The sequence below is a fragment of the Bidens hawaiensis genome, unplaced genomic scaffold (genome assembly GCF_021521415.1).
Source record: "Bidens hawaiensis isolate Kalapana, Puna unplaced genomic scaffold, B.hawaiensis_p1.1 tig00015976_1, whole genome shotgun sequence".
Taxonomy (NCBI): Eukaryota; Viridiplantae; Streptophyta; class Magnoliopsida; order Asterales; family Asteraceae; genus Bidens; species Bidens hawaiensis.
In genome coordinates, this window is record NW_027492439.1 from 192398 (window position 1) to 220305 (window position 27908).

General features: G+C 44.3%; 1 protein-coding gene across 2 annotated transcripts; it reads left to right on the forward strand.

The window, feature by feature from the left end:
* Positions 1 to 597: 597 nt before the first annotated feature.
* LOC143550218 (ribonuclease 3-like protein 2) lies at positions 598 to 27749 on the forward strand. Of its 2 annotated transcripts, none has more exons than XM_077040912.1 (5): positions 598 to 922; positions 26002 to 26154; positions 26704 to 26824; positions 27118 to 27361; positions 27445 to 27749. In XM_077040912.1, the coding sequence occupies exons 2-5, from the start codon at positions 26020 to 26022 to the stop codon at positions 27605 to 27607; spliced, it is 663 nt and encodes a 220-aa protein (XP_076897027.1). In that variant the 5' UTR covers positions 598 to 922; positions 26002 to 26019; the 3' UTR covers positions 27608 to 27749. The 2 variants fall into 2 exon arrangements, with proteins under 2 accessions (XP_076897027.1, XP_076897028.1); XM_077040913.1 differs by having other exon boundaries at positions 27434 to 27558.
* Positions 27750 to 27908: the final 159 nt, after the last annotated feature.

Here is a 27908-nt window from a genome sequence, read left to right on the forward strand (position 1 = left end):
GTAAACTACACACACATACTATTTTCATCAATTAATAGAGGAAATAACATAACAATGATATAATAATATAAATAAAATTATAATTATAATTATAACAATAATATTTATATTATAATAGAAAAGTAGCATCGATAACAAAATAACAATTATAATAATAATAATTATTATTATATTGCAATAGAAAAAAGAATATTAATAATAATTATAATAGTAACTATTATTATTGTAGATGATTTTTTTTTTCATTTTATTCCTTGAAAGAATAAATAAAAAACACCTTATCTCAAGGAATGAAAAAATCTATAAATAAAAAGAATTACATGTCTTTAGAATTATTTACTTCATTAATACATAACAACTAAATATATTTAATTTTATTTATTTAAAATAATCAATATCATTCCAACCTCCATTCTTTTATACCACACAACACTACCATGTCAATTGTCATTGAGGATACTTATTTTACTAAGGAAAGAAGCATAAAGAAACGAGTCAACGACAAAGATTCCACCAAGTAAACGAGTCATCATCATCAGTGCCAATTAAGAGTCCACATATTCACGCCGAACACAATTATACAAGATCAACCAATCAATCCATGGAAGATTCGGTTGAAGCTGTAGAATCCATACTACAATATAACTTCAAGGACAAGAAGCTTCTAGAAGAAGCCTTAACACATCCCTCCTACACCGACGGCCCGTCCTACCAACGCCTAGAGTTCCTTGGCGACTCCGTTCTCGGCCTCGCCATCTCCACTTTTTTCTTCTCGAGCTACCCGGATATTGCCGAAGGCCGCCTAACTGATCTCCGTAAGGCCAACGCTAGCACCGAAAGGCTTGCTTGAGTTGGGGTTCGCCTCGGACTTTACAAGTACATCCGCCACAACAAAGCCAATTTTTCAGCTCTCGGCGAAAAGGTATTGCATATTTACATTAGCATTTACAGTGGCGGAGCCGCGGATTTTTCGATGGCCCGTTTTTTTCGGGCGTTAAAGTTTTCACGACTAGAAGGGTTGGGTCGGTAATTTGGTCATAATAAAATACAATATCACTATCATAGCGAAAGTACGTCATCAACATTAAATAGAATATTAATTAATAAAAAATATATTAAATATCATTATTGTCTCATACCATTTTCGATCACGACTTTAAAAAATAGCTCATTTTCAATATAACAAATGTAAGCATCCTTTGTTAAAGAAATAATTGGTCGGCCGCTGTTGTTGTTTGGTTGAAGTCCGAAGGTGAGGCGATGATTGAAGCCTTGAGGCAAACTGGTGTAGAGTCGAAGACAAGTAGACGACGTTTGAACTTTGAACGATAGAAACAGAAATTGATCGGCTGTTCCTTTTGTTTATTTAAGGCGTTTGAACTTTGGTCGATAGAAACAGAAATTGATCAGCCGTTCCTTTTGTTTATTTAATCTTTATTTAGGTATTATGCTTTATTAAAAAGTGTTAATTGGGTTGGGCTTATTCACTAATTCTATAAATAATTTTGGGCTTTTCTTTATAATATATATTATTAGCCCATTTATAATGTTTGTTTGTAATTTTTCTAGCTTTTTAAAGCTTTTTATATTTTTTTTAACAAAATATTCATTACTAACTAAAGTTTTAACTATTTTTTCATAATTAATGGGTTCAAATGTTTTTTTTTTAAAATGATGCTAGGTTCGCTCGCCGAATAAGAATGAGTTCGCTCGTTAATTCGATACTGTAGGTTACATATAACACCGAAAAAACACCGGGTTTGGCCAATGGTGGATTCAGAAAATTTTTTTCACGAGGGTCGGAAGTTTTGGAAGTTTGGTTGTTAATCACAATATCTTTTTTCCTCACACCGAGGCGACAGGGCCCCAAGTCGGGACACACAATTGCACTAATTTACTTATGCGATAAAATATAAATAAACCTGATATAAGGTTTTATGTATAACTAGTTTTTCTGACCCCGTGTTGCCGAGGGGTGGCCGTCATTAATTAGTCAAAAAAATCTACAACTTATAGTTTGTCACAAATTGTGATATATGAAACTCAAATTTGTAAAACCCATAAATAATCCAAAAATCAAAATTTGCCAAAACCAGGAACTAACCTTAAAAAGTTAAAACTTGTAGTCATGAACTAACCTTAAAAAAACTCAAAATCTAAAGAAACATTTAACTAATCTTAAAAAAACACGATATTTGAAGAAACCTTGAACTAGCATTTAAGAAGTCAAATTAGAAGAAGCCATAAAGCAGTAACCTTAAAGACTCAAACTACTAACCACAAAAGAACTCATCAAAGTTGAAACCATGAACAAATTTACATTCAAAAGCTCATAAAATTTACAGAAAACACTCTACGTGTGTTCACTATGAGCCTAACTTGTTGCCTAACCCAACGATTGCCCAGCTTTGAATCAGAACCCCGCAACGACTGATGACAATCATTGTGTGCTTAGATGCATGATCATCATAGCCAGTAGCGATCAAACCGAGCATAGGGTGACCATAAATCCCCCACTAAACGATTGACTACATAGCAAACAAAATGACCAGACAAACATAAAGCCGTGAAGCATAGTAAGTGATCCACAACAGTCGGCGAAAAAATAGCCTACGATCACCACGACTCACAACGCCACCAAGAGTTCCCCGGCAATGGTAATGGTATAATTTTGTCAGCATAGTTGCTTGAATATTAAGTCATTTAGGAGCCTTTTATAATAATCATCACATATGACAGCTGGAACTGCAACCTTCTACACCACACCACTTTGTCGGCACTATCAAGGGTTTCGAATTGCGGAATTGGAATCCGGCAACGCCACTAAACCACTACCACCACCACACCATTGCAACCTAGGGTTCAGAAATCGAACCTGGCAACAGTAGGTGTTGATTGTGAGAATAAAGAGATAAAGCTGACGATAACTACGGTGAACCACCACGCCACCGGCACCACCAAGGGTTCCGAATCGGAACCCAGCAATGCCAGCGCGACCAATCGGTGCAAGTGTTTGGTGAGAGTGAGTTTGGAAAGAAGCATGGAAAGCCCAAAAAACACAAACGTATAAGTATAGCAATAGGAGGCCAGGGACACCGTACACCACTTCACCAAATTGAAGTAAAGTACACAAACATCACAACGTACGTAAGGTACAACTTATGTTACACAAAGTCTCTGAAAATGTTAATATATAATAAATTAACCTCATGTATAAATGTATAGCCTATAAACAATTTCTACAATATTTTTATGCACAAAATTAAATATATACAATCTATATATAACAAACTTTTAACTAAATAAAATTTGTAATGACGGAACCATAACTTTCAATTGGAGATCACAAGATATAATTTTTTTATGTTTACATGATACTTTTTTAGTGAGTTTAAAATACATAACTATAACAGAGAAGTAAAAGGCTATACAAATAAAAATCAGTTAAATTATGTGAAGAGGTAGGTCCCAGCAGAGACCAGTTGGTCCCGCAAGACTCACCTTGAACAGGTACGTCTGCGCAAAGGCCATCTGCTCCCGCAGGACCCACCATGCTCATAGAATCTTACGCGCAGTACGCAAGCTGTACACGCAGGGAAAGCCTCCCAATGGTGAAGTACCCCGCCTGTTCCCGCAGTTGCGGATACAAGCCATCAGGGAAGGCTACCCGCAGACAGCAGAGCTACACGCACAAGACACTAGCTACTTCAGCAGTCACGTGAAGGAATGAGCAAGGCGGGAACAATCCCGCCCAAATGAGCCAGTCTGAGTCTGAAAGATCTTTTGTACCATACCTACCAAGGTATGGATAGGACAGACGATCTGACCAGAACAGCCCATGAGCCAATCACAGGGTGACAGCTCACAGACAACAGTGCGAGGAGGAGCACCCTCTAGTACTGTTTCACTATTAGCCGCTGCCTACTCACCAACCCTTACTATGGAGCATGCGCAGCCTACAGTTGGCGGAATAGTGTTACTGTTGGCCGTAACCTATTCACCAACCAGCATGGCCTGCGTACAATCCACCGTAAGTGGGACGTGCATAGTCTACAGTTGGTGGAATAGTGCAGCCGACTTTGTTACTGTTGGCCGTAACCTACCCACCAACCAGTATGGCCTGTGCGTAATCTACTGTTGGTTGAACAGGAATACTATTCAGCCGGCTGTACCTTCTAGAAAACCTACCTTCGGCTATAAATACTCCAACATCTTGGAATGGTAAGATCATCTGCTATCCAGTTATCTAGCAATCTCTTAATATACACTTATATTCAGAGCAACCTAGTCTGATTCTCACGCCGGAGGGTGGTCACAAGGAGGAACCCCCCCCCTTCTCAGTGACGAGCTTACGGTGTTTGTTTTGCAGGTCTCCTGAAGAACAGCCTTCTCAGCTAGACCTCATTCGTGGGAAACATTACTTAACCCCCAGATTATCTATAATCTGTACCGGGTCACTTAGTGTTTCTTCATTGGCGCCATCCGTGGGATAAAAGCTAGAACTATTTTAGTTCACAATTTCTGAAGAAATGGTTAACGTTACTCCGGTCCAAAGGCCCGTAACTGATCAAGAAACCCCGGTAATCACCCCAGCAACTGGGGGGAACACCGGCGGTTATACAATCCTCACGAACACTACCCCGACTACCCAAGCCGGGGCAAGTGGAGTAAATATTCCATTGGGGTTCACCGATACCCAACTGGAAAAACGAACGAAGGTCCCTCGCCAAACACTAGATCAAGTGAAGGCATGGGCCGAAGCACGGCAAAGAGAATTCCAAGCCGAATTGGATGAACGCTTGCGTTCAGCTCAACAGGCTGACGAATTCACCAGTACTCGCCAACACCTCAATATGAGCAGTGACTGCGAGTACTCAGAAGACGAGTTGGAGTCTGATACCGACGCGAACCCTCGCCATAAGGCGAAAGGGAAGCGTAAGGACACGGACGTCCAACTAAAAAGGAATTTTGGGGAAGCTTTTAAACCAATCGCGGAGAGAAACCCGCGTGACTTCTCCAAAACCTTTAGACCAACTGCTACAAATGCAGGAAGGTCAAAATTCGCAAGAGACATTGCGGAGGCAATCGCCCCGAGAAGTGCCAAACAAATGTCAAACATTGGCACTTATGATGGTCTATCCGACCCAGACGACCATCTGAACAGGTTCATTGCGGGGGCTACCGTCAGCAACTGGACGGAACCCACGTGGTGCTACATGTTCCAGATGACTCTGGTCGGAGCAGCCAGGGCATGGTTCGATCGCTTACCAATCCACCACATATATGACTGGGCGGACTTTCAGAACAAGTTCAGCCAGCACTTCAGCCAACAGAGGAAGTACACTGAAGAGCAGTGGACGATCCTCAACTGCGTGAGAGAGGAGGATGAATCTTTACTAGACTTCATCACTCGCTTCAACTCCAAAAAGCTTAGTCTCGGCAACATAAGTGAGGATCTGGTTCGCGCCGCCTTCATCCAAGGCGCCGAATACCCAGAACTTATCCGCACGTTGACGGGTAAGGATGGCATGCCATCCACATGGGATGCCATCATGACGGCAGCAAAGCGCTTTGCCGAGACGGAAAAGCAACTGGGAAGGGACCTTCCCCAGAGTACGCACCTCTACACGCAGAGGACAAGAGAGAACAATGTCCGGATCGCCCGGCAGAACAAAAAGAGGAGGCTAGGTATTTGGCAGTCAAGGGTAAACTTTGACACCTCATCCAGCTCTCGCCCTCTTGTTGGCGGAAGGGACAACACACACCCTTCAAATCGAAAACACCGGTGGACGCCACTCACAAAGAGCGTCACGGAGATATTTGCCACGGAAAAATTGCCATGGCCCAAAGCCCCATCGATCCGGCAGAAACCTAATGCGGATCAAAGCAAATCCTGTGATTTCCACGGGACAAAGGGTCATGGTACTGAAGAGTGCACATCCTTGAAGGATATTATTGAAACATTTGTTAAGGATGGAAGGCTTGCACATCTCGTGGCATCGATCAGGAAGGGAGGAAGGAATGACAACCGGTACAGAGGTAACGGACGAAAGCCCGTCGACATCAGCATCAACATGGTTCATGGCAAGGTCAGAGGAAGAAAAAGACGGGTGATAGAACCATGCGCGTGGAAGGAAGCTGAGGTGCGCTTCCCGCGAGTGCCAGGAGGCCCCAGCAAAGAAGGCCCCATCGTCATCAGAAGCCAGCTGGGGCACTACATCACCTCCCGCACTCTTGCTGACAACGGCGCTTCGTCGACAGTGATGTACAGGCAGTTCTTTGATAAGCTGGATGATGAAGACAAGGAACGCTTGGAAACGGTCTACGCTTCAATGGAAGGGTTTGATGGCAGTACAGAAACACCCCTGGGTATCCTATCTTTCCCCGTTACTCTTACTGATGGGAATCATTCACGCACAGAAGACGTGGATTTTGTCGTAATGAAAAAGCCACACCACACATACGACATCCTATTCGGAAGAGATGGGATGGCAAGATTCAACGCCGTGGTATCTTCAGTCCACGGCATGATGGGATGGCCAACAGCTGAGGGTGTAGCAATGATCTCTGGCATTCCCCAGGTATGCATTGCATCTGTCTCATCTAAACCCAAACCGAAGAAGGCTAAACCAACCGTCACTGAACCGGAAAAATGGGCCTTCAATGGCAAATACCCCGACCAGGCCGTTACCATTGGACCAACAATTGTTGATCCCACCCGCACCCTACTCAAGCGCTTACTGCAGAAAAACGCTGACATCTTTGCGTGGACACCAGCTGACATGACTGGGGTACCCCGAAGTAAGGCGGAGCATAAGCTCAAATGCGATCCGGCTGTTACGCCAATCGTACAAAAGCGCAGGGTAATGGGGCCTGAACAAACTAACGCGTGTAAAACCCAAGTCAAGGAACTCCTTGACGCAGGCATCGTACGCGTTAGTAGATATCAAACATGGGTTGCAAATCCCGTAATGGTACCGAAGAATGACAAACAATGGCGCATGTGCATAGATTTCAAAGATTTGAACAAAGCATGCCCCAAAGATTGTTATCCGTTACCAGAAATTGATCTCAAAGTGGATTCGTTGGCGCCATTTCGCCTTAAATGCTTCTTGGATGCGTATAAGGGGTACCACCAAATCCACATGGCCATTGATGACCAGGACAAAACCGCATTTCGGACGCCCGATGGTACATTTTGTTATAAAATGATGCCATTCGGACTTAAGAATGCAGGGTCCACGTACCAACGACTAATGGACAAAGAGTTTCATGCCCAAATCGGGAGAAACTTGGAAGTCTATATGGATGATTTGGTCATCAAAAGCCTCGAGCCTGAGGCGATGTTGAAAGACATTGAAGAAACTTTCAACACGCTCCGAAAGATAAACATGAAGCTCAACCCGAGCAAGTGTTCATTTGGGATGGAAGAAGGGAAGTTCTTGGGAGTCATTGTTACTAAAGATGGCTTTAGAGCGAACCCTGAAAAGGTCGAAGCCATTGTTAAAATGGAATCACCTACCACCATCAAACAGGCTCAGACACTGAATGGGCGACTAGTCGCACTTAATCGCTTCTTGGCAAACCATGCGGATAAGTCGTTTCCTTTCGTGTCAACACTGAGAAACTGCTTGAAGAAAACGCACTTCCGCTGGACACCAGAAGCGGAAGCAGCTTTTCAGGAGATTCGGTCACGCCTGATCGAACTCCCAACGCTTACAGCACCGCAAGCGGGAGAGGAGTTAATCCTATACCTTTCCGCAACAGATAGAGCAACCGGGGCAGTCTTGCTAGTAGAACGAAAGGGCATCCAGATGCCAATCTATTATGTTAGCCGTATACTAACAGACGTAGAAACCCGGTACTCTACCCTCGAAAAATTGGTCTTAGCACTTATACACGCTTCACGCAGGTTAAGACGATATTTCCAGGGCCACCCGATCACCATTCTCACCAACTTCAAACTCTCAAATGTTCTAGGCAAACCCGAATTATCGGGACGTCTAGCCAAATGGGCAATTGAATTGGGAGAATATGCAATTAAGTACAAACCAAGACCAGCCATAAAAGGCCAGGTCTTGGCCGATTTTATTGCAGAAGTCCCCGTTTCGCGGGAAAAAGAGTGCCAGGAGGAGGCTCAACCCTCCACAGCACAGGACGTCAATGATGTCTGGCGACTCTACACTGATGGAGCAGCCAGTAACGAGGGTTCAGGCGCAGGGTTAAAATTAACCAACCCAGCAGGCCAAGAATATACTTACGCTATTCGGCTGGACTTTCCAAGTACGAATAACGAAGCCGAATATGAAGCATTCTTGGCCGGTTTAAGAATTGCGCGTAAGATGGGAGTGAAAAACTTAGAAGCCCACGTGGATTCCATGCTGGTGGCCAACCAAATAAATGGAACATACACGGCTGTGAATGACACCATGGCCCTGTACCTCGCCCAGGCAAAAACCCTTATGCGTGATTTTAGTGATTGTAAAGTCATACACGTCAAGCGCAGCGAAAACAAATCTGCGGATGCGTTAAGCAAGCTTGCATCACTAGCCTTCACCCACTTGGGAAAGGACATCCGCATTGAACTCCTCGAAGCACCATCAGTCCCGCACAAGGAAATTTGTGTCATCCAAACCGGTACAGAAACGTGGATGACACCAATAATAAATTACCTTGCAGCAGGAACACTACCAGAGTCAAAAACACAGGCAAGAAAACTACGCTGTAAAGCACTGAATTATCAGCTCGTCAACGACATCCTTTACAGACGTAACTTTCTTGGCCCACTCTTAAGATGCGTGGACAACCAAGATGCCGACTACCTCCTAAGGGAAGTACACGAAGGCATCTGTGGGGTACACGCAGGCCCCCGCGCTGTTGTAGCCAAGCTAAACAACGCGGGATACTTTTGGCCGGGGATGCATACGGATGCACTGGCATACATCAGAAAATGCAGGTCTTGCCAGCTTTACGCACCTAACACGCATCGCCCAAAAAACGAACTGGTTCCAGTCACTTCTTCGTGGCCATTTCAGAAGTGGGCCATCGATGTGACAGGCCCATTTCCTACAGCAGCAGGAAATGTTCAGTTCCTAGTGGTAGCCATCGACTACTTCACCAAGTGGATAGAAGCAAAACCTTTAGCCCAAACAACCGCAAAGCATATCAAAAAATTTATTTGGGAATTTATAATTTGTCGTTTTGGACTTCCACAGAATTTGGTGAGCGATAACGGCACCAACTTTGCTGACAAGAAGCTACAACAGTGGCTGAAAGAACTTCAAATCACCCACACCTTTACCTCAGTGGCGCACCCGCAAGGTAATGGTGAGGTGGAGAGAGCAAACAAGAGCATCGTCGAAGGCATCAAGAAAAGACTTTTGAAACACAGATCCGGCTGGGTGGACGAGCTTCCGCACGTCCTTTGGGCAAACAGAACGCTGAAGAAGGCCAGTACGGGGGAAACCCCGTTCAGCCTCACTTATGGCACGGAAGCCATGGTCCCGGTCGAAATTGGTCTACCCTCACCAAGGGTCTTGAGTCAGCCAGAAGACAATGATGCGGAAAGACGGTTGGATCTTATGCTAACCGAGGAACGCAGAGACTTAGCCGCAGTGCGTGAAGAGAATTACAAACGACAAATGCAAAAGTACTACAACACGCGGGTAAAACTCTGCAACTTCAAGGAAGGAGACTACATACTGCGTAACAACGAGGCTTCGAACCAAGAGCGCCCAGGAAAGTTGGCCCCAGTCTGGGAAGGGCCATATGTTATCAAACAAGTTCTGGGAAAGGGCGCATACCGGCTCGAAAGGCTCGATGGCACTCCCATCCCAAGAACATGGAATGGAGCTCAATTACGCAAATGTTATATGTAGATCAATTCCAAAACTTGTAAAGAAAAGGCCAAGAGCCACTTCTAATGGAAATGATTCTCCTTTCATAATGTGTTTACCTTTATTCTTATGAACTCCCCACTGGTGCCGGTGTATACCACATAAAGGGGGAGAAGTAAGTCGTTACGTGTGGAAGGCGGCAAAACCCGCATAAACACAACGTTAAAAATAAGGGAAACCTACACGCAGGTATGATGAAAGTAAAGTTTAGCCATCCTTGTAAGTGCAAGTGACGGTCTTATCCGCACAATCACAAATAAGGAAGCAAAACTTTAAACTATCATTTACCACGTTCAAAGGTTATCCTAAAAAAAAAAAAAAAAAAAAAAAAAAAAAAAAAAAAAAAAAAAAAAATTATAAGGAAAAAAGGAAACCCTACACGCAGGTCAGGTATGGGTAAAGTTTAGCCATCCTACCAAGTGCAAGTGACGGTTCTATCCGCACAATCACGAAGGAGGAAGCGAAACTTTAACCCACTATCAACCACGTTCAAAGGTTAACTTATCCTAAATACTTAGAAATAAGGAAACCCTACACGCAGGTTAGGTATGGGTAAAGTTTAGCCATCCTACCAAGTGCAAGTGACGGTTCTATCCGCACAATCACGAAGGAGGAAGCGAAACTTTAACCCACTATCAACCACGTTCAAAGGTTAACTTATCCTAAATACTTAGAAATAAGGAAAACCTGCACGCACGTCAGATAAAGGTTAAAGTTTAGCCATCCTATCAAGTGCAAGTGACGGTTCTACCCGCACAATCACGAAAGAGGAAGCGAAACTTTAACCCATCATCAACCACATTCAAGAGGTTAGCTTATTCTAGAACACTTGGAAAATTGCTAACTTAAACTAAGTATGCAAGTCATGAGTTTATAAAGCAAGGAATCCAAAGAAGGAAATAACAATCTTATACGCAAAAAAGATTTACATTTCAACAATATATTACAAGAATGATCGGGTTACTACCCGCCTAAAAGAGAATCTATACAAGTTTAAGCAATGGAAAGGGATCTTCGGGGTCAAGCTTCAGGGCCGCCTCCACTAGGACCCGCTCCGTCAGAAGAACGGGGTGGTTCGAGGAAAGCTTTGAGGACAGCTAACCCATCATCAGCAACAGCTACTTCATCCACCTTTTCCACCACTGGATGCGGGAAGGCGGCGTATTGGTTCAATGCTTGGTCGTAAATGGCTTCGGTATCCACATCGAACAAAGGGAAGCTCGAAGGCGGGACGCCTTTCTCAACAAACCCTAGACCAAGCATGAAGCCGGCCTTTTCCCCATCATCATGAGAAGCGTTGAGGGCTGCGGTCATAGCATCATCGTAGGAGGTCTCTGAAAAGACCCGACGCACAACCTACAGAAAAAAAAAAAAAAAAAAAATACAAGTATTAGAACCTTTTCTTACAAAAGAAATGCGTGAAGATAAATCTAAACATACCTGAGGCAACGCTTCTCGAAGAAGCCATTGGAGGGCAGCTTGAGCTTCGGTATGGGCGCGTTCGGCTTCGCTCTTGTTAAGGTTGGCAAGTAAAACTTCCTTAGCGGCAGCCTCTTCAACGCCCTTAAGCTTCCGCTCGGTTTGGTCAAGCACCCCCCTCTGGTCCAGGATTTCCTGGAGTTTCTTGGCATCTTCCATTGCCAAGGCATCATGAGCGCGTTGGAGAGCCTCTAATTTGCCTTTCAGCTCCTCATTCTCCAAACGCAGAGGCTCAGCAACGGCTTCAGCCTGGGCAGCCCTCTCGGTTGCGTTTCGCGCAGTTTCCCTGGCCAGCCGAAGCTGTTCATTCACAGCTTGGGCAGCCTTGGAACGGGCCTCGAGTCGCGCCTGAACTTCAACCTCGAGGGCCTTGAAGGCCTTCTCCTTGGTGGCGGCAGCTGCCGCCAGCTGTTGGTTCTCCTCCCGGAGAGCACGCGCTTCAGATACGTCTTTGGCGCGAGCTGCTTTCAACTTGTCGTTTTCACGACAAAGCAGCTCGATGCGCGGCTGCATCCGGGCCTGGAGAACCCGAAGCTCATTGGTTAGCCTACCCTCCTGGTAGCTAGCCATGGCTTCCCCCAACGCACCATGAGGAGCAGCGTGGCGAGCCCAGTCCACGCACTCCACAGGGGTACGAAGGGTTGTTCCTCGGCATATGTTCCATCGTGGAACATACACTTCATTGGAATCCGACACTGCAAAAGAAACAAAGACGGTAAGGAAAAGATGATAAAAAAAAAGGGGAAAAACAAAGGAACCCTACGCACCTGTAGGGTCAATGACAGGCCGATATCCGCCAAACCCATCACCTGAACCTAAAGGAAATCCATCCAACAGGTCAGGCAGATGGGAAGGTGGCAAAGATCGGCGGGAAGCCCTGCGCGTACCTGATGGTCCGGCTGTCGGTGCCGGTGGCGCGGGCATGGTGGCAGCCGCCGTGGTCGCCGTCGTGGTCTCCGCCGCGGTCGCCGCCTCAAACGCAGCAGTAACCGCCGGTTCCGTGAAGGATGCTGTAAAAATCGCACTCACGGCCGGCGGTGGGGTCATCTCGGCCGGAACAGTTGGCTCGATGGAACGAGCAACTGGACCAGCGGATGCAGGCGCAGGCGACTGGGTCGACGCCTCAGGAAGGCTGACCGAGCCTACCGTCATTGGCGAGGAGGTACTCCCCTGCGTTTCACCCAGGATTGCGTCAACATCCACGCCTGCACAAAGAAGAAAGTGTTAAAAGAAAATTATGAAGTGACAAATCTACAAAGGCATTATGATTATACTTACGGGTTTTCTTGACCCTGAACGTACGGACGGGCGGGGAGGAACCCGATGGAGCCGGCCTCTTGGTACCGGTCACCGTCGTCTTCGTTGGTTCTCCGGAAGTAACGGTCGTAGCCTCCGGAGCAGTGGTCTTCTCACCACCGGGCTTCCCCGCCACCTCTTCACTATCTGACTCCGTGTCAGATAGAACCACTGGATCAGCTGTGGGGGCCTTCTCCTTCCCCTTCACGCCGGCAGCAGTCTTCTTCTTCCGCACAAGGAGAGGACCATCTGCGGATTCCTCAGAAGAAGATAGGATGTAAGGATTTCCAACAGCGGGTACAGCATTGAGGGGTTCGGGAAAAAATATCTCCTTACCTGGCCGCCGGTGGCTCAGGATCTCTTGGCCTGGCGGATAGACCTCCACAAACCTATCCGCCGTTTGCTCCAGGATGGGCAACTCATTGTCGTCCAGAGCGCGAGTTGTGACATCTGCCCGATCCGACCCGATCCAGGTACCCGTTTCTCTGACCCGATCTCTCTTTTATTATTTAATATTTATACTTATATTTTACTTTTAATAATAATATATATTTTCCTTCCCGCCTCTTTCTCTCTCTTTCTTTCCGCCGTCCCCTCCCTCTTCCTTCTCTCTTTCCGCCTTCTTTTCCCTCTTGTCGCCGTCCCGCCCTTACGCCTTGTTTCCCTCCTCTTTGCTTGTCCTTTGGTTCTTCCCGCCTAAGGATGTCTGCAGCTCCACGCGCCAGACTCCTTACATGGAAGCCTGCGTGAAGACATCTTGTTCCTGCGATGCGTGAAGAGAACTCTTCTCGCAGCGCGCTAAGAATGCATGTTCTTCCCGCAATGCGCTAAGAATGTATGTTCTTCCCGCGATGCGCTTAGAATTCTTGTTCTTCACGCAGCACGCTAAGGATTTGTGATTCTTCCCGCAGTGCGCTAAGGATTGTTGTGCCAGCCTTCGCGCTCGCGCACTCAGCCTTTCCGCGCTTAACCCTTGTATCTTCTGTTTATTCCAGCCTGTATGCTTTTGTGTTGTCTTATCTTCTGTGCTGTTGACCTAACCTATCTAATGTCTGAATAGTTACTTTCGGCGCAGCATGCGTACCAACCCCCATTGGTTGGTAGAAAAAGTGACTGACATTATCTTTTGAGATCTGCTTTTGCCATGCTTGACCAGTACCTTTATCTGACCCGCCCATGCCTGTTACTGTTTCCCTGACAGCTTTATCTTGCCCCCTGCAGCTGCCATATCTTTTGATATCTTTTGCTTTTGGAATCTTTTGCTTTTTGAGATCTTTTCCCCTTTTCCTAGGGATTGTGTTCCCTAGGGTTTCTCTATAAATAATAACATTATTTTTCCTAACACTACACACACAAAACACTTAATCTCTCCTGTTCTCTTGCTCCTTGCTCTCTCTGCCGTCTTCCTCTTTGCCTCCGTCTTCCTCCTTGTTCTTCCTACTTTTCCGGTAATATATATTATAATTTACTTATTAATTATGCTAACTTATAATCAAGACTTAAAACAAATCATTAAAACAATAATCTTAATTATAGGTTAACTTTGCTTGTTTAAGAGTTGATTCTTGCATATCTTTCACCGCATCGTTTATCAAGTGAGTTATCTCGTATCTAATCCCTTTTTATTTTAAATGCTTTGGGATGTTCATGTGTTCATATCAAACTTAGAGTCTTAAACTTGTTTATGAACTTTAGTCGCGCAGTATCCCATGTGTTGAGGACGTAGACTTGGCTGTTTATTTATATGTGTGGATCATTAACCGTCTTGTCGGTCTATTCCGCAGTTTTCATGGTACCATTAGATGAACACGGGAGAACATTCGTTTATGATTTTCTCTTTTGTTTACACATGCACAGTTAGTCTTGTTTGTGAGCTCAATTGTGAGCACTGGCAGTCTTGTCTCTTAGAGTTGGTCCCGATCAGATTACACCCTTGTTGAAAACCAGACATACACATGTTGCGCGCAGATTTATTGTTATCTATGTATTGTATTAAACTTGATTTCTCACCAACACGCAAGTGTTTGACGTTTATTTTAACACATGTTCAGGTTTGCAGTAGCTGTTTTGGAGCTTGTGGACACGTAGGACGTTTTTACTTTTGGACCTAGAATTTAAAATGTATCAGGACAAGTTAATGATGTTTGAATGTTATAATTTATAATATATTGATTTATGTTTGATTTATGTTCTTTATTTTCCCCGCTGCGCGTGCGCGATAAAATGTGTATTAATAAATATTGACACCAATAGTGTCACGAGTAATGAAACAATATGTGGCGCCCCGATGTATAATCCGCCTTTGGTCGGGGTGTTACAGATTGGTATCAGAGCTCGTTGACTTTAGGATAGGTGGTTAGACGTAACGACCTAGAATACCTAAGAGTCCCTTCTCGCGCATGAGAGAAATCTCATGTTTGCGCGCTTATTGTTAATTACTCGTTATTTATGAATATGCTCGCGCTTGCGCAGTATATGATTTTATTCCGCGATATTTCGATTTTTGTGAATTTCGATTTTTATTGATTTTACTTACATATTCGTTTGTGGGATTTGAAAATCCGAAAAGTCATGGTGATACATGAATAGTTGATTTTCAATTTCCATTTACGATTATGTTCTGAGGTTGGAGACTTGAAAAGTCATGGTGATACATGAATTGTCAACCTCCAATACTCATTTTCTTGCATGCTTTATATTGAAGATTGAAAAGTCATGGTGATACATGAATCGTCAATCTCCAATACTCGTTTGCTCGTATATTTTAAATTGGGAATTCGGAAAGTCATGGTGATACATGAATTGTCGATTCTTGATTCGAATTTGTTACCTTTATTAAGTCTGCATTTTGGGTCATTTATTTTACTTTAACTTTTGATAGCATCTAACTCCGTGAAACCAAGCTTTATAAAGTTATACTTTGCGATAAAACCAAGATATTAACTAAAATTAAAACTTTTATAGAATGCCTCCGCTATCTCGCCGATTTCAGAGAAGAGAAGCCTCGCGCATGCGTAGACAGCAACGTTCCCAGGAAATGGCCGCCGCAATAGCCCAAGCTTTGAGCCAAAACAATGCTAATACCTCCAGTTATAACATTAAGTCCTTTAATGCGGGTAACCCTCCGAAGTTCACAGGTCTTGAAGGAGCCACCGTGATGCTCCAGTGGCTCGAGAAGATAGAAAACACTTTCCTTCACACCCAATGCCCCTCAGACAGACGAACCCTATATGCTTCCAGTGTCCTGGAATCCAGAGCGCTTACATGGTGGAATGGAGTAGCTCATGCGCGTGGCGCAGAGGCTGCTTCTAGCATGACATGGGGGGAATTCAAGGAAATTCTTACGCGAGAATTCTGCCCTCCCAACGAAGTTAAGCGCCTGGAGGAAGAATTCTGGAACTTGAAGCAATACAGCGGTGAAGCACGCGAGTACGCGACGCGCTTCCACGAGCTAAGCTTACTGGTCCCTCACCTTGTTACCCCTTCACGCCGAGCAATCGAGAAATTCCTTGGGGGTCTCCCCATGGAAATTCAAGATTCTGTATGGGCCAGAAACCCAGTTACCCTCTCTGACGCCATCGAGTTGGCCGCTGTGCTCAGCGACAACCATGTCAGAGCAGGAACCCTGTTCCTGCGGGGAACTGAGAAGACCAAACTCCCCAAGACTGCCCCTGAACCCGCAGAAACCAAACCAGAACCCTCAAACCGTAACAACCTCAAGCGCAGGCACAAGGCCTATGCGCTTACCAACCCGCCCATTGTCCAGCAACCCGCATACCAACCCCCAGTTTACGCGCCTAACCCACTGTCAACCTACCCAGCACCTCCTGTAGTCCATAACTATGCCTTAACCAATCCAGCACTCCCTGCCCCGCCAACTAAGAAACCTTTCACAGGAAACCATCCCTTTTGCCCAACCTGTAGATTTCACCACCCAACCCAAACCCCGTGTCGACTTTGTAACCGATGTGGCCGTACTGGTCACACTGCTGAGAACTGTAGAGTCCTTCTCGCCAATCCAATTGCGCCAACACCACCAGTCTACCCGCAGAATCCACAACCAACCTACCAAAACCCACGACCCAGATCGTGCTTTAACTGCGGTGATCCCAGTCATTTCCGGAACGCGTGCCCGAGACTGCAAGTGCAAATCACACAAGCGAATCCGGTGAACCAGATTTCGAACCAAGTGACGCGTGGACGAGCTTTTAACATAACCGCGCACCAAGCGCAAGCGAATAACGACGTAGTTAATGGTACATTTTTGCTTAACGGATTTTATGCATCTATGCTTTTTGATACTGGCGCCGATCGAAGTTTTATCTCTCGCGCCTTCGAGCAGAAGCTTGCGCGACCGCGCAACGATTTAAAAGAAGATTTTTCAGTTGAATTGGCTAATGGCGAAACTGTTTTAATAAACTCGGTAATTAAAGATTGCACGCTTAACCTTAACGAAAACGATTTTCTGATCGACCTCATCCCTATGCCTCTTGGAAGCTTTGATGTTATCATTGGTATGGACTGGCTCTCGCATAATCGCGCCGAAGTTATTTGCGCCAAGAAATTGATTCGCCTACCTCGAGAAAATGGTGATCTTCATATTTACGGCGAAAAACCCTCCAGTGGTCTTAAACTTATGTCTTGCGCCGAAGCCCAAAGACTCATGCGGAAGAAGTATATTGCATTCCTAGCCCATGTGGTTAAGCCTGCTGAAGAGAAGAAGCTTCGCGATATCCCTGTTGTGCGTGATTTCCCTGAAGTTTTTCCTGATGATCTTCCTGGTATCCCTCCCGCTCGTGAAGTCGAGTTCCGTATTGATCTTGTCCCTGGTGCTTCCCCCGTGGCTAAATCTCCTTACCGTCTTGCACCCGCTGAGATGCAAGAATTGGCCAGCCAACTTCAAGAGTTGACTGCTAAAGGATTCATTCGCCCTAGCTCTTCGCCCTGGGGTGCTCCGGTGTTGTTCGTTAAAAAGAAAGATGGATCGTTTCGCATGTGTATTGATTACCGCGAGTTGAACAAACTCACCATTAAAAACCGGTATCCCTTACCGCGTATTGACGACCTCTTTGATCAACTCCAAGGTGCCTCCTGTTTCTCGAAGATTGATCTCCGCTCTGGTTATCACCAGTTGCGCATCCGCGATGAAGATGTCCCGAAGACTGCTTTTCGAACTCGTTATGGCCATTTTGAATTCTTGGTCATGTCCTTCGGTCTAACCAACGCACCCGCCGTTTTCATGGATCTTATGAATCGGGTGTGTAGGCCTTTCTTGGATAAATTCGTGATCGTGTTTATCGATGATGTTCTGGTGTATTCTAAGACCAAGGCCGAGCATGAGCAACATCTCCGATTGGTATTGCAAAAGCTTAGAGCCGAGCAACTCTATGCTAAGCTTTCCAAGTGTGAATTTTGGTCTGATGAAGTACAGTTTCTTGGTCATGTTGTAAACAAGATGGGTATTCATGTCGACCCATCCAAGATTGAAGCAATCAAGAACTGGATTACGCCATCCTCTCCTTCTGAGATCCGTTCCTTTCTAGGCTTAGCTGGTTACTACCGGCGATTCATTTCGAACTTCTCAAAGATCGCTTTGCCTTTAACAGCTCTTACGCATAAAGGTAAACCGTATATTTGGGGCTCGAAGCAAGAAGAAGCCTTTCTGACGCTCAAGCGTTTGTTGTGTGAAGCTCCTGTTCTTGCGCTACCTGAGGGTAATGATGATTTTGTCGTGTATTGCGATGCATCCAACCAAGGTCTCGGTTGTGTTCTTATGCAACGAGGCAAGGTTATCGCTTACGCATCAAGGCAACTTAAGGTTCATGAAAAGAATTATACAACTCACGACCTCGAGCTTGGTGCAGTTGTTTTTGCCTTGAAGATCTGGAGACACTACCTTTATGGTACTAAGTGTATCCTCTACACTGACCATAAAAGCCTTCAGCATATTTTTGATCAAAAGGAACTTAACATGAGGCAACGCCGATGGAACGAACTCATCAGCGATTACGATTGTGAGATCCGGTATCATCCTGGTAAGGCTAATGTGGTAGCCGATGCGCTCAGCCGAAAACCCTGCCAACTTAACTGCATCTTGCCGCGCACCCAGCTTCACTTCGCGCCGATTCAAAGCAACCTTGAATCGCGTATTCGTGACGCGCAGCGCGCATCCATCAGTAATGGTAACCTTCGCGCCGAGTTAGCGTGTGGCGCGGAAGCACTCTTTGTCCCTAATCTGAGTGGAATTCTCTGCTATCTCAATCGCATCTGGATCCCTTGTGATGAGAATCTTCGCGCTGATATCCTGAGTGAAGCGCACAAATCTCGGTATTCTATTCATCCCGGCGCTGATAAGATGTACAAGGATTTGCGCATAACTTATTGGTGGCCCGGTATGAAGAAGGATATTGCTGTGTTCGTAGCTAGATGCCTAACTTGTTCTAAAGTGAAAGCTGAACACCAACGCCCATCTGGTTTGCTCGAACAACCAGAAATTCCTACGTGGAAATGGGAATGTGTAGCGATGGACTTTATTACCAAGTTACCTTTGACAGCAAGCAAACATGATAGCATCTGGGTAATAGTGGATCGATTGACTAAGTCTGCTCATTTTCTGCCCATTCGTGAAAACTACCGTGTTGAGCATCTCGCGCAGCTTTATGTCAAGGAAATCGTCTGCCGCCATGGTACTCCTTTGAGCATCATATCCGATCGCGATGGCCGTTTTATATCTCGCTTTTGGAAATCTCTCCAATCTGCGCTAGGAACTCGCTTGGACATGAGTACGGCATATCATCCTCAGACTGACGGTCAGTCTGAGCGAACTATTCAAACTCTTGAGGATATGCTCCGATCTTGTGTTCTTGATTTTGGAGGTAATTGGGATTCACACCTGCCTTTGATCGAGTTTTCTTATAACAACAGCTATCATTCCAGTATCGGTATGGCCCCATTTGAAGCACTTTACGGTCGTAAATGCCGCTCCCCGATTTGTTGGAGCGAAGTGGGTGAAACTCAAATCACAGGACCCGAACTTGTTCAAGAGACAACCGATAAAATCGCCAAGATCCGTGATCATTTGCTGACTGCCAGAAGCCGACAGAAGAGTTACGCAGATCGTAGGCGAAAGCCTCTCGAATTTCAAGTTGGTGATCTTGTTCTCCTCAAAGTGTCGCCTTGGAAAGGTGTTGTCCGCTTTGGGAAGAAGGGTAAGCTTGCTCCTCGTTATGTTGGTCCATTCAAGATTCTCGCGCGTGTGGGAAAAGTTGCCTACAGACTTGACCTGCCGCTCGCGCTCAGTAATGTGCATCCAACGTTCCATGTTTCCAATCTCAAGAAGTGTTTAGCTGACGAGAACCTTCACATTCCACTTGATGAAGTTCAAGTTGATGAATCCATGCATTTCATTGAGAAGCCTGTTGAGATTATGGATCGCGAGGTTAAGCAAACCAAGCGCAGTCGTATCCCTATCGTGAAAGTTCGTTGGGAGTCCAAGCGCGGAGCCGAGTTTACATGGGAAAGGGAAGATCAAATGAAGATCAAGTACCCGCACCTGTTCTCTGCGCAACCTACTTCGAGATAAATTTCGGGACGAAATTTCTTAAAGTAGGGGAGACTGTGACATCTGCCCGATCCGACCCGATCCAGGTACCCGTTTCTCTGACCCGATCTCTCTTTTATTATTTAATATTTATACTTATATTTTACTTTTAATAATAATATATATTTTCCTTCCCGCCTCTTTCTCTCTCTTTCTTTCCGCCGTCCCCTCCCTCTTCCTTCTCTCTTTCCGCCTTCTTTTCCCTCTTGTCGCCGTCCCGCCCTTACGCCTTGTTTCCCTCCTCTTTGCTTGTCCTTTGGTTCTTCCCGCCTAAGGATGTCTGCAGCTCCACGCGCCAGACTCCTTACATGGAAGCCTGCGTGAAGACATCTTGTTCCTGCGATGCGTGAAGAGAACTCTTCTCGCAGCGCGCTAAGAATGCATGTTCTTCCCGCAATGCGCTAAGAATGTATGTTCTTCCCGCGATGCGCTTAGAATTCTTGTTCTTCACGCAGCACGCTAAGGATTTGTGATTCTTCCCGCAGTGCGCTAAGGATTGTTGTGCCAGCCTTCGCGCTCGCGCACTCAGCCTTCCCGCGCTTAACCCTTGTATCTTCTGTTTATTCCAGCCTGTATGCTTTTGTGTTGTCTTATCTTCTGTGCTGTTGACCTAACCTATCTAATGTCTGAATAGTTACTTTCGGCGCAGCATGCGTACCAACCCCCATTGGTTGGTAGAAAAAGTGACTGACATTATCTTTTGAGATCTGCTTTTGCCATGCTTGACCAGTACCTTTATCTGACCCGCCCATGCCTGTTACTGTTTCCCTGACAGCTTTATCTTGCCCCCTGCAGCTGCCATATCTTTTGATATCTTTTGCTTTTGGAATCTTTTGCTTTTTGAGATCTTTTCCCCTTTTCCTAGGGATTGTGTTCCCTAGGGTTTCTCTATAAATAATAACATTATTTTTCCTAACACTACACACACAAAACACTTAATCTCTCCTGTTCTCTTGCTCCTTGCTCTCTCTGCCGTCTTCCTCTCTGCCTCCGTCTTCCTCCTTGTTCTTCCTACTTTTCCGGTAATATATATTATAATTTACTTATTAATTATGCTAACTTATAATCAAGACTTAAAACAAATCATTAAAACAATAATCTTAATTATAGGTTAACTTTGCTTGTTTAAGAGTTGATTCTTGCATATCTTTCACCGCATCGTTTATCAAGTGAGTTATCTCGTATCTAATCCCTTTTTATTTTAAATGCTTTGGGATGTTCATGTGTTCATATCAAACTTAGAGTCTTAAACTTGTTTATGAACTTTAGTCGCGCAGTATCCCATGTGTTGAGGACGTAGACTTGGCTGTTTATTTGTATGTGTGGATCATTAACCGTCTTGTCGGTCTATTCCGCAGTTTTCATGGTACCATTAGATGAACACGGGAGAACATTCGTTTATGATTTTCTCTTTTGTTTACACATGCACAGTTAGTCTTGTTTGTGAGCTCAATTGTGAGCACTGGCAGTCTTGTCTCTTAGAGTTGGTCCCGATCAGATTACACCCTTGTTGAAAACCAGACATACACATGTTGCGCGCAGATTTATTGTTATCTATGTATTGTATTAAACTTGATTTCTCACCAACACGCAAGTGTTTGACGTTTATTTTAACACATGTTCAGGTTTGCAGTAGCTGTTTTGGAGCTTGTGGACACGTAGGACGTTTTTACTTTTGGACCTAGAATTTAAAATGTATCAGGACAAGTTAATGATGTTTGAATGTTATAATTTATAATATATTGATTTATGTTTGATTTATGTTCTTTATTTTCCCCGCTGCGCGTGCGCGATAAAATGTGTATTAATAAATATTGACACCAATAGTGTCACGAGTAATGAAACAATATGTGGCGCCCCGATGTATAATCCGCCTTTGGTCGGGGTGTTACACGAGTGCCCACCCGCACGGGACGGTCAGCCTCCCGCGGGAACAGGAGCGACTCCAAATTATTCCCCTCTGAAAGAAAAGAAACAGTTAGAAAAATAAACTAATATCAGCAAGAAAGACAAGACATACCATAAGGAATAGAGTTCAAACCGTATTCGAGAAGGATAGGAAACCGAGACGCATCCTTCCATACCCGGCTCATCCCCAGCAGCACCATCCCGGACTCCGCAAACCGGTAAACCGGAGATTGGACCCGGGATATCTTCGCGAACCATTCCGCCTCCTGGTAGCTGGAAGCGTGAAGGCTCGGAAGCGCTTGACCCTTCTTGAACTTCATAGCAATGGGGATGGCGCGGGCAGAGATGTAGAAGAACTCCCGCTTCCACGATCGGAGACTGCGCTCGGTCACGCAGATCTTTAAACCCTTAATACGGGTTGTCAGGGTGTACCACCCTTGGACGCACCTCCAAGTATAGAAGGTCATCAGGCGGTCCACGTAGGGTTCAATACCCAGAATCCGGCACACCCACTCGAAGTGCCGGACCTTGGCAATCGCCATCGGATGCACCTCGGTCAGGTGCACCCCGTGCCTCTCCAGGACACGGTACATAAACTTTGTCAATGGGAACCTAAGGTTTCCATACACAAAGAATGCAGCATATACCCCGATCTTGCCACTGGGGGCATCGTACACAGTCTGGTGAGATTCAGGAAACTCAGGCTCGAGGGACTCGAGCATGAACTTCCTGACGATGTACTGGTACTGATCGATAGGTAGAGCACACTGGCACTCGCCAGCAGTACTCCTATCGTCGGCTACAGCTTCAGCATCATGAGAAGACATTTTTGCAGAAAGAAGAGTGATTTCGGGAAAATGCTTGCCTGAAAAAGGGGAGTATTTGCCGGAAATCACTAAGAAGAAGAAGAGAGGTGAAAGTGTGAATTGCAAATAACCCTCTTCCCCTTTATATAGTAATCGCAATTAATGCGGTGAATTTAATGCGGAGGAGAGAGAAATCGACAGTGCAATGAAACTATGACACGTGGCAAAAAGCAAGCTGGCAACAGCTGTTGAAAGGACGTGCCAGTAACTTCGCGGCCACGCGCCCGAAAAAACACGCCCACGCGCCTGAAAAAGCGACTGGAATGACCATGTTCTGTCACGTCACCATAACTTCCTGCACGTCCTGACACAGTCAGAAGAAACTGTCGCACGACGTTTCAGATGTTTGGATTGTTCTTATCCTTACCAACCTTTTGAATTTCAAAATTCAAAAAGATTCAAAAAGCGGGAAAACACCCCTTACCTTGGCAACCAAGTAACCATAAGACGGACGCGGGTACAGTGTTAAGGCAAAACCCTTCACATACCTTGCACCCGCAGGGAATTGAAGCCAAGAATACCTCGGCAACAAAGTAACTATAAGACGGGTGCGGGTACAGTGTTAAGGCAAAACCCTTCACATACCTGACACCCGCAGGGAATTGATGCCAGAAGCACCTTGAAAGTAAAGTAACCGTAAGACAAGCGCGGGTACAGTGTTCAGTCAACCCTTCACGTACCTAGCGCTCCGCAGGGAATTGAAACCAAGAAGGATCTTCTGGGCAATGCTTGCGGAAACGGAAATAACATCCCCGCATAGCGGGAACGTCGAGAACTACATTGTTTGAGGCTCCAGGATGGAATTGGTGGTTTAACATAATTGATCACTATGTTCAAAACCACTAAAACCTCAAGGAGAATCCACACAAGTGAGACTCAACGCTCCTGACTTGCGAGAAGGTTACATACCTACCCGCATCATACCCAAAGATCAAGCAAAAAAATCGGGAATTTTTGCAAGTGACATTAGGAAACCCGCGGGAAGAATCCCCACGGAGAACCTTAAAACTAAACCCTTTTCAGAACCCCTTGCTTAAAGTCCAAAAGTTCACCTCACTTTATTAAACATTCGTGAGAAGAACATTGGACTGGGGGGACTTGAAGAGGTAGGTCCCAGCAGAGACCAGTTGGTCCCGCAAGACTCACCTTGAACAGGTACGTCTGCGCAAAGGCCATCTGCTCCCGCAGGACCCACCATGCTCATAGAATCTTACGCGCAGTACGCAAGCTGTACACGCAGGGAAAGCCTCCCAATGGTGAAGTACCCCGCCTGTTCCCGCAGTTGCGGATACAAGCCATCAGGGAAGGCTACCCGCAGACAGCAGAGCTACACGCACAAGACACTAGCTACTTCAGCAGTCACGTGAAGGAATGAGCAAGGCGGGAACAATCCCGCCCAAATGAGCCAGTCTGAGTCTGAAAGATCTTTTGTACCATACCTACCAAGGTATGGATAGGACAGACGATCTGACCAGAACAGCCCATGAGCCAATCACAGGGTGACAGCTCACAGACAACAGTGCGAGGAGGAGCACCCTCTAGTACTGTTTCACTATTAGCCGCTGCCTACTCACCAACCCTTACTATGGAGCATGCGCAGCCTACAGTTGGTGGAATAGTGTTACTGTTGGCCGTAACCTATTCACCAACCAGCATGGCCTGCGTACAATCCACCGTAAGTGGGACGTGCATAGTCTACAGTTGGTGGAATAGTGCAGCCGACTTTGTTACTGTTGGCCGTAACCTACCCACCAACCAGTATGGCCTGTGCGTAATCTACTGTTGGTTGAACAGGAATACTATTCAGCCGGCTGTACCTTCTAGAAAACCTACCTTCGGCTATAAATACTCCAACATCTTGGAATGGTAAGATCATCTGCTATCCAGTTATCTAGCAATCTCTTAATATACACTTATATTCAGAGCAACCTAGTCTGATTCTCACGCCGGAGGGTGGTCACAAGGAGGAACCCCCCCCCCCCTTCTCAGTGACGAGCTTACGGTGTTTGTTTTGCAGGTCTCCTGAAGAACAGCCTTCTCAGCTAGACCTCATTCGTGGGAAACATTACTTAACCCCCAGATTATCTATAATCTGTACCGGGTCACTTAGTGTTTCTTCATTATGTAAACTAAAAGAATACAAATAAATCATAAGCAAAAACAGAAACCGAATAAAAAAGGAAACTTACTTTTAAGTGTTTTTCATTGTTAAATGTAATATTGTTTTACTTGAAAAGAAAGTACATGTGTATAAAGTGCTAAGTATATTGAACCAATGACCTTTTACTTTTTAATGGATAAAAACAATTTTTTATTAACACCTATCATCTTCTACGTTTCATCTCACACCATGCCTGCAATTACCAATTTAGCCGGAAAAACATTCCGTGAACCTTTCTCACTTGAATTTGTTTATTTCAACTTCTTTCCTTCTCTTTTCTTAATATTGCAGGGTCGGTGTCAAAATTTCACAGGGGTCGTTAGGGATTTTAATGCATATACAATACTAAAAGAAAAAATTTCATAGGGGACGGCCGACCTCGTACCTCTATAGTGGGTCCGCCCCTGGGTTCGGCCGAACCAGGTGTCTAGTATGTGGCTCCGCCACTGAGCATTTAGCAAGTACATACCATATATTATGGTTGCTATGTTGGTAATTTCTAATTAGCGCCTTTGGAGTGAAAGGCCTGTTAACTTGGCATGCAAGACACAAGTTAAAAGAAAATTGGATTCCAATACTTCCTAATACTTGTCGGTTTAGGATGTTTTTATTTAATTATTTTAATTCATTTACCTATTGTTTATGAATCCTGGTAGCCTAGATAATTAAATACAATCGTGCTTAGCTTTGGTCTATATAAGTCGTAAGGCAATTAAGTTTCGAGACTGTTTCTATTACAATAAACGTTTTTTGGTGTTAGCCAAATTGAGGGGTTTTGGTGTTTAATTTTGTTAGGTTAGTGAATTTATAACTATGGTTGAGGAGGAAGAAGATGTGGTTGTGTATGGTGGAGTCATGAGAGCTCCAAAAGTTCTTGTGGATGTAGTGGAATCAGTGGCTGGAGCTGTGTTCGTTGATTGCGGGTTCAATTTGCAAATGCTGTGGACGGTGAGTTTGTGTGAAATCTAGCACAATATTCGTAGGTTTGGTTTAGTATAAACAAGTCGAACCAGCGAGCCTATTTAGCTATACAGGTAGTGTTTGTGTCAAATCGGTGGCTTCACTGGTTGGCTAGCTTGTTTAAATCCAATATTTTTTTAATTTTATATTTTTAAAGTGTGTTTTTTTTGTTGTAAATTAAATCCATTGGGTATTTTAAGCCAAAATTTAAAACTAATGAGAAATTAACATAAGATTTTATTACTAAATTATAACTATATGCTATATGCATTTGTGTCTTTTTGTTGTAAAATTATAATTTTAGAGTATTAATATGCGATAAAAAAAATTAAAATTTGGGTTAAAAGGTCGTATTCATCTAAACCCATGAGAATTCATGTCGTGTTCGGGTTCGACCTACTTAGCATTCTTACACTTTATGAGTTTCTTCATATGCGACTAGTGATTCCAATTCTGAACTTACTTTAGACATTGAATGGGAACTAAAACGACGAATCAGCATTTTGATTTATGTGTTTGATATGATGATTTATACAGATATTCAGAAGCCTGCTTGAACCGTTAGTAATGCTTGATGTCGTTTTGGCTCAACCACAACCTGTATCCGCATTGTATGAGGCGCATGGGAAACAAGTAGATATACAATACCGCTGGAATGGTGAGTAATTCGCTATAGTCAATTTAAGTTACAGATAATTACATTTATATTTTCTTTACAAGATTGGGTTTTGCAATTCAAAAAGGGGTAGCGGCGCAGCTTGTTGCCCGCTTGCCTTCTGTTTCGATGTAATCTAAACATTTATATTTTCTTTACATAACTCTACACATAATTATAGTTTATTGGTTAAAAAAAAATATAAACTTTTATAATGATGTTAAATAGGCCATCACTTTTATGAGTTCTTGTTTGACAAATTAATATTACCACATCTAACCTATTTAAACTCCTAGGTGAGAGATGTATTGCAAGTGTTTTTGTGGATGATACATTTATTGCATCCGGTTCTTCAGAGACCAAAGAGAATGCAAAGCTTCATGCAGCCGAAGCGGCTTTGTCAAAATTAACAAAATCCAAAACTAGTGATGCAAGTTTACAAACTAACGTTGATTTCAACGAATCAACGGAGATCAAAGATGCTAAAAAAATATTACATGAATTATGCGACAAGAAAAAGTTGCCAAAGCCAACTTACAAGTATGATTTCACTACTACATATTGTTTATTACCGTCAAAAACACTGCAAACCGTTTAATCTGACTCTATTAGTTTGATTTTAGGGTCGAGCAAGAATTGGGTCCCGCACATGACAAAAGATTCGTATCGTCCGCTCAAGTTGAGCTTTCTGATCAAGTTTTATGTGTAAAAGGAAATGAGAGATCTAGACTAAAGGATGCTGAGAATTCTGCTGCTTCCTTGATGTTGTCTGTTCTGCATAAGTAAGCCCGGATATGTGTGTATAAATTTATGGAAATCATAACTCACAAGTGTATAAATTTAAGTAAGTCGCGTGTTTATTAATATTGTAACATGTGCGTCATCTGATTTTTACAGAACAGGCAAGTAACAAGTTAAGTGCCAGTTTTTATAACATTTTGCATGTAATTTTCTTGTTTTGTTGAGCAAAAAATGGCAATTTGCATTAATGTTCAAGTAACAACAGGATTAGGCATGATTTGCTAGATTTGCACCTCTCCGAGGGGAGGACGTCCCAAATTAACTTGGGCCGAGAGGATTAGGCATG

Coding starts and splice junctions, on each gene's coding strand:
- LOC143550218 (XM_077040912.1), top strand. CDS start 26,020: ATGGTTGAGGAGGAAGAAGATGTGGTTGTGTATGGTGGAGTCATGAGA. Junction 26,155..26,703: donor ATTTGCAAATGCTGTGGACG/GTGAGTTTGTGT, acceptor TGATTTATACAG/ATATTCAGAAGCCTGCTTGA. Junction 27,362..27,444: donor TTGCCAAAGCCAACTTACAA/GTATGATTTCAC, acceptor GTTTGATTTTAG/GGTCGAGCAAGAATTGGGTC.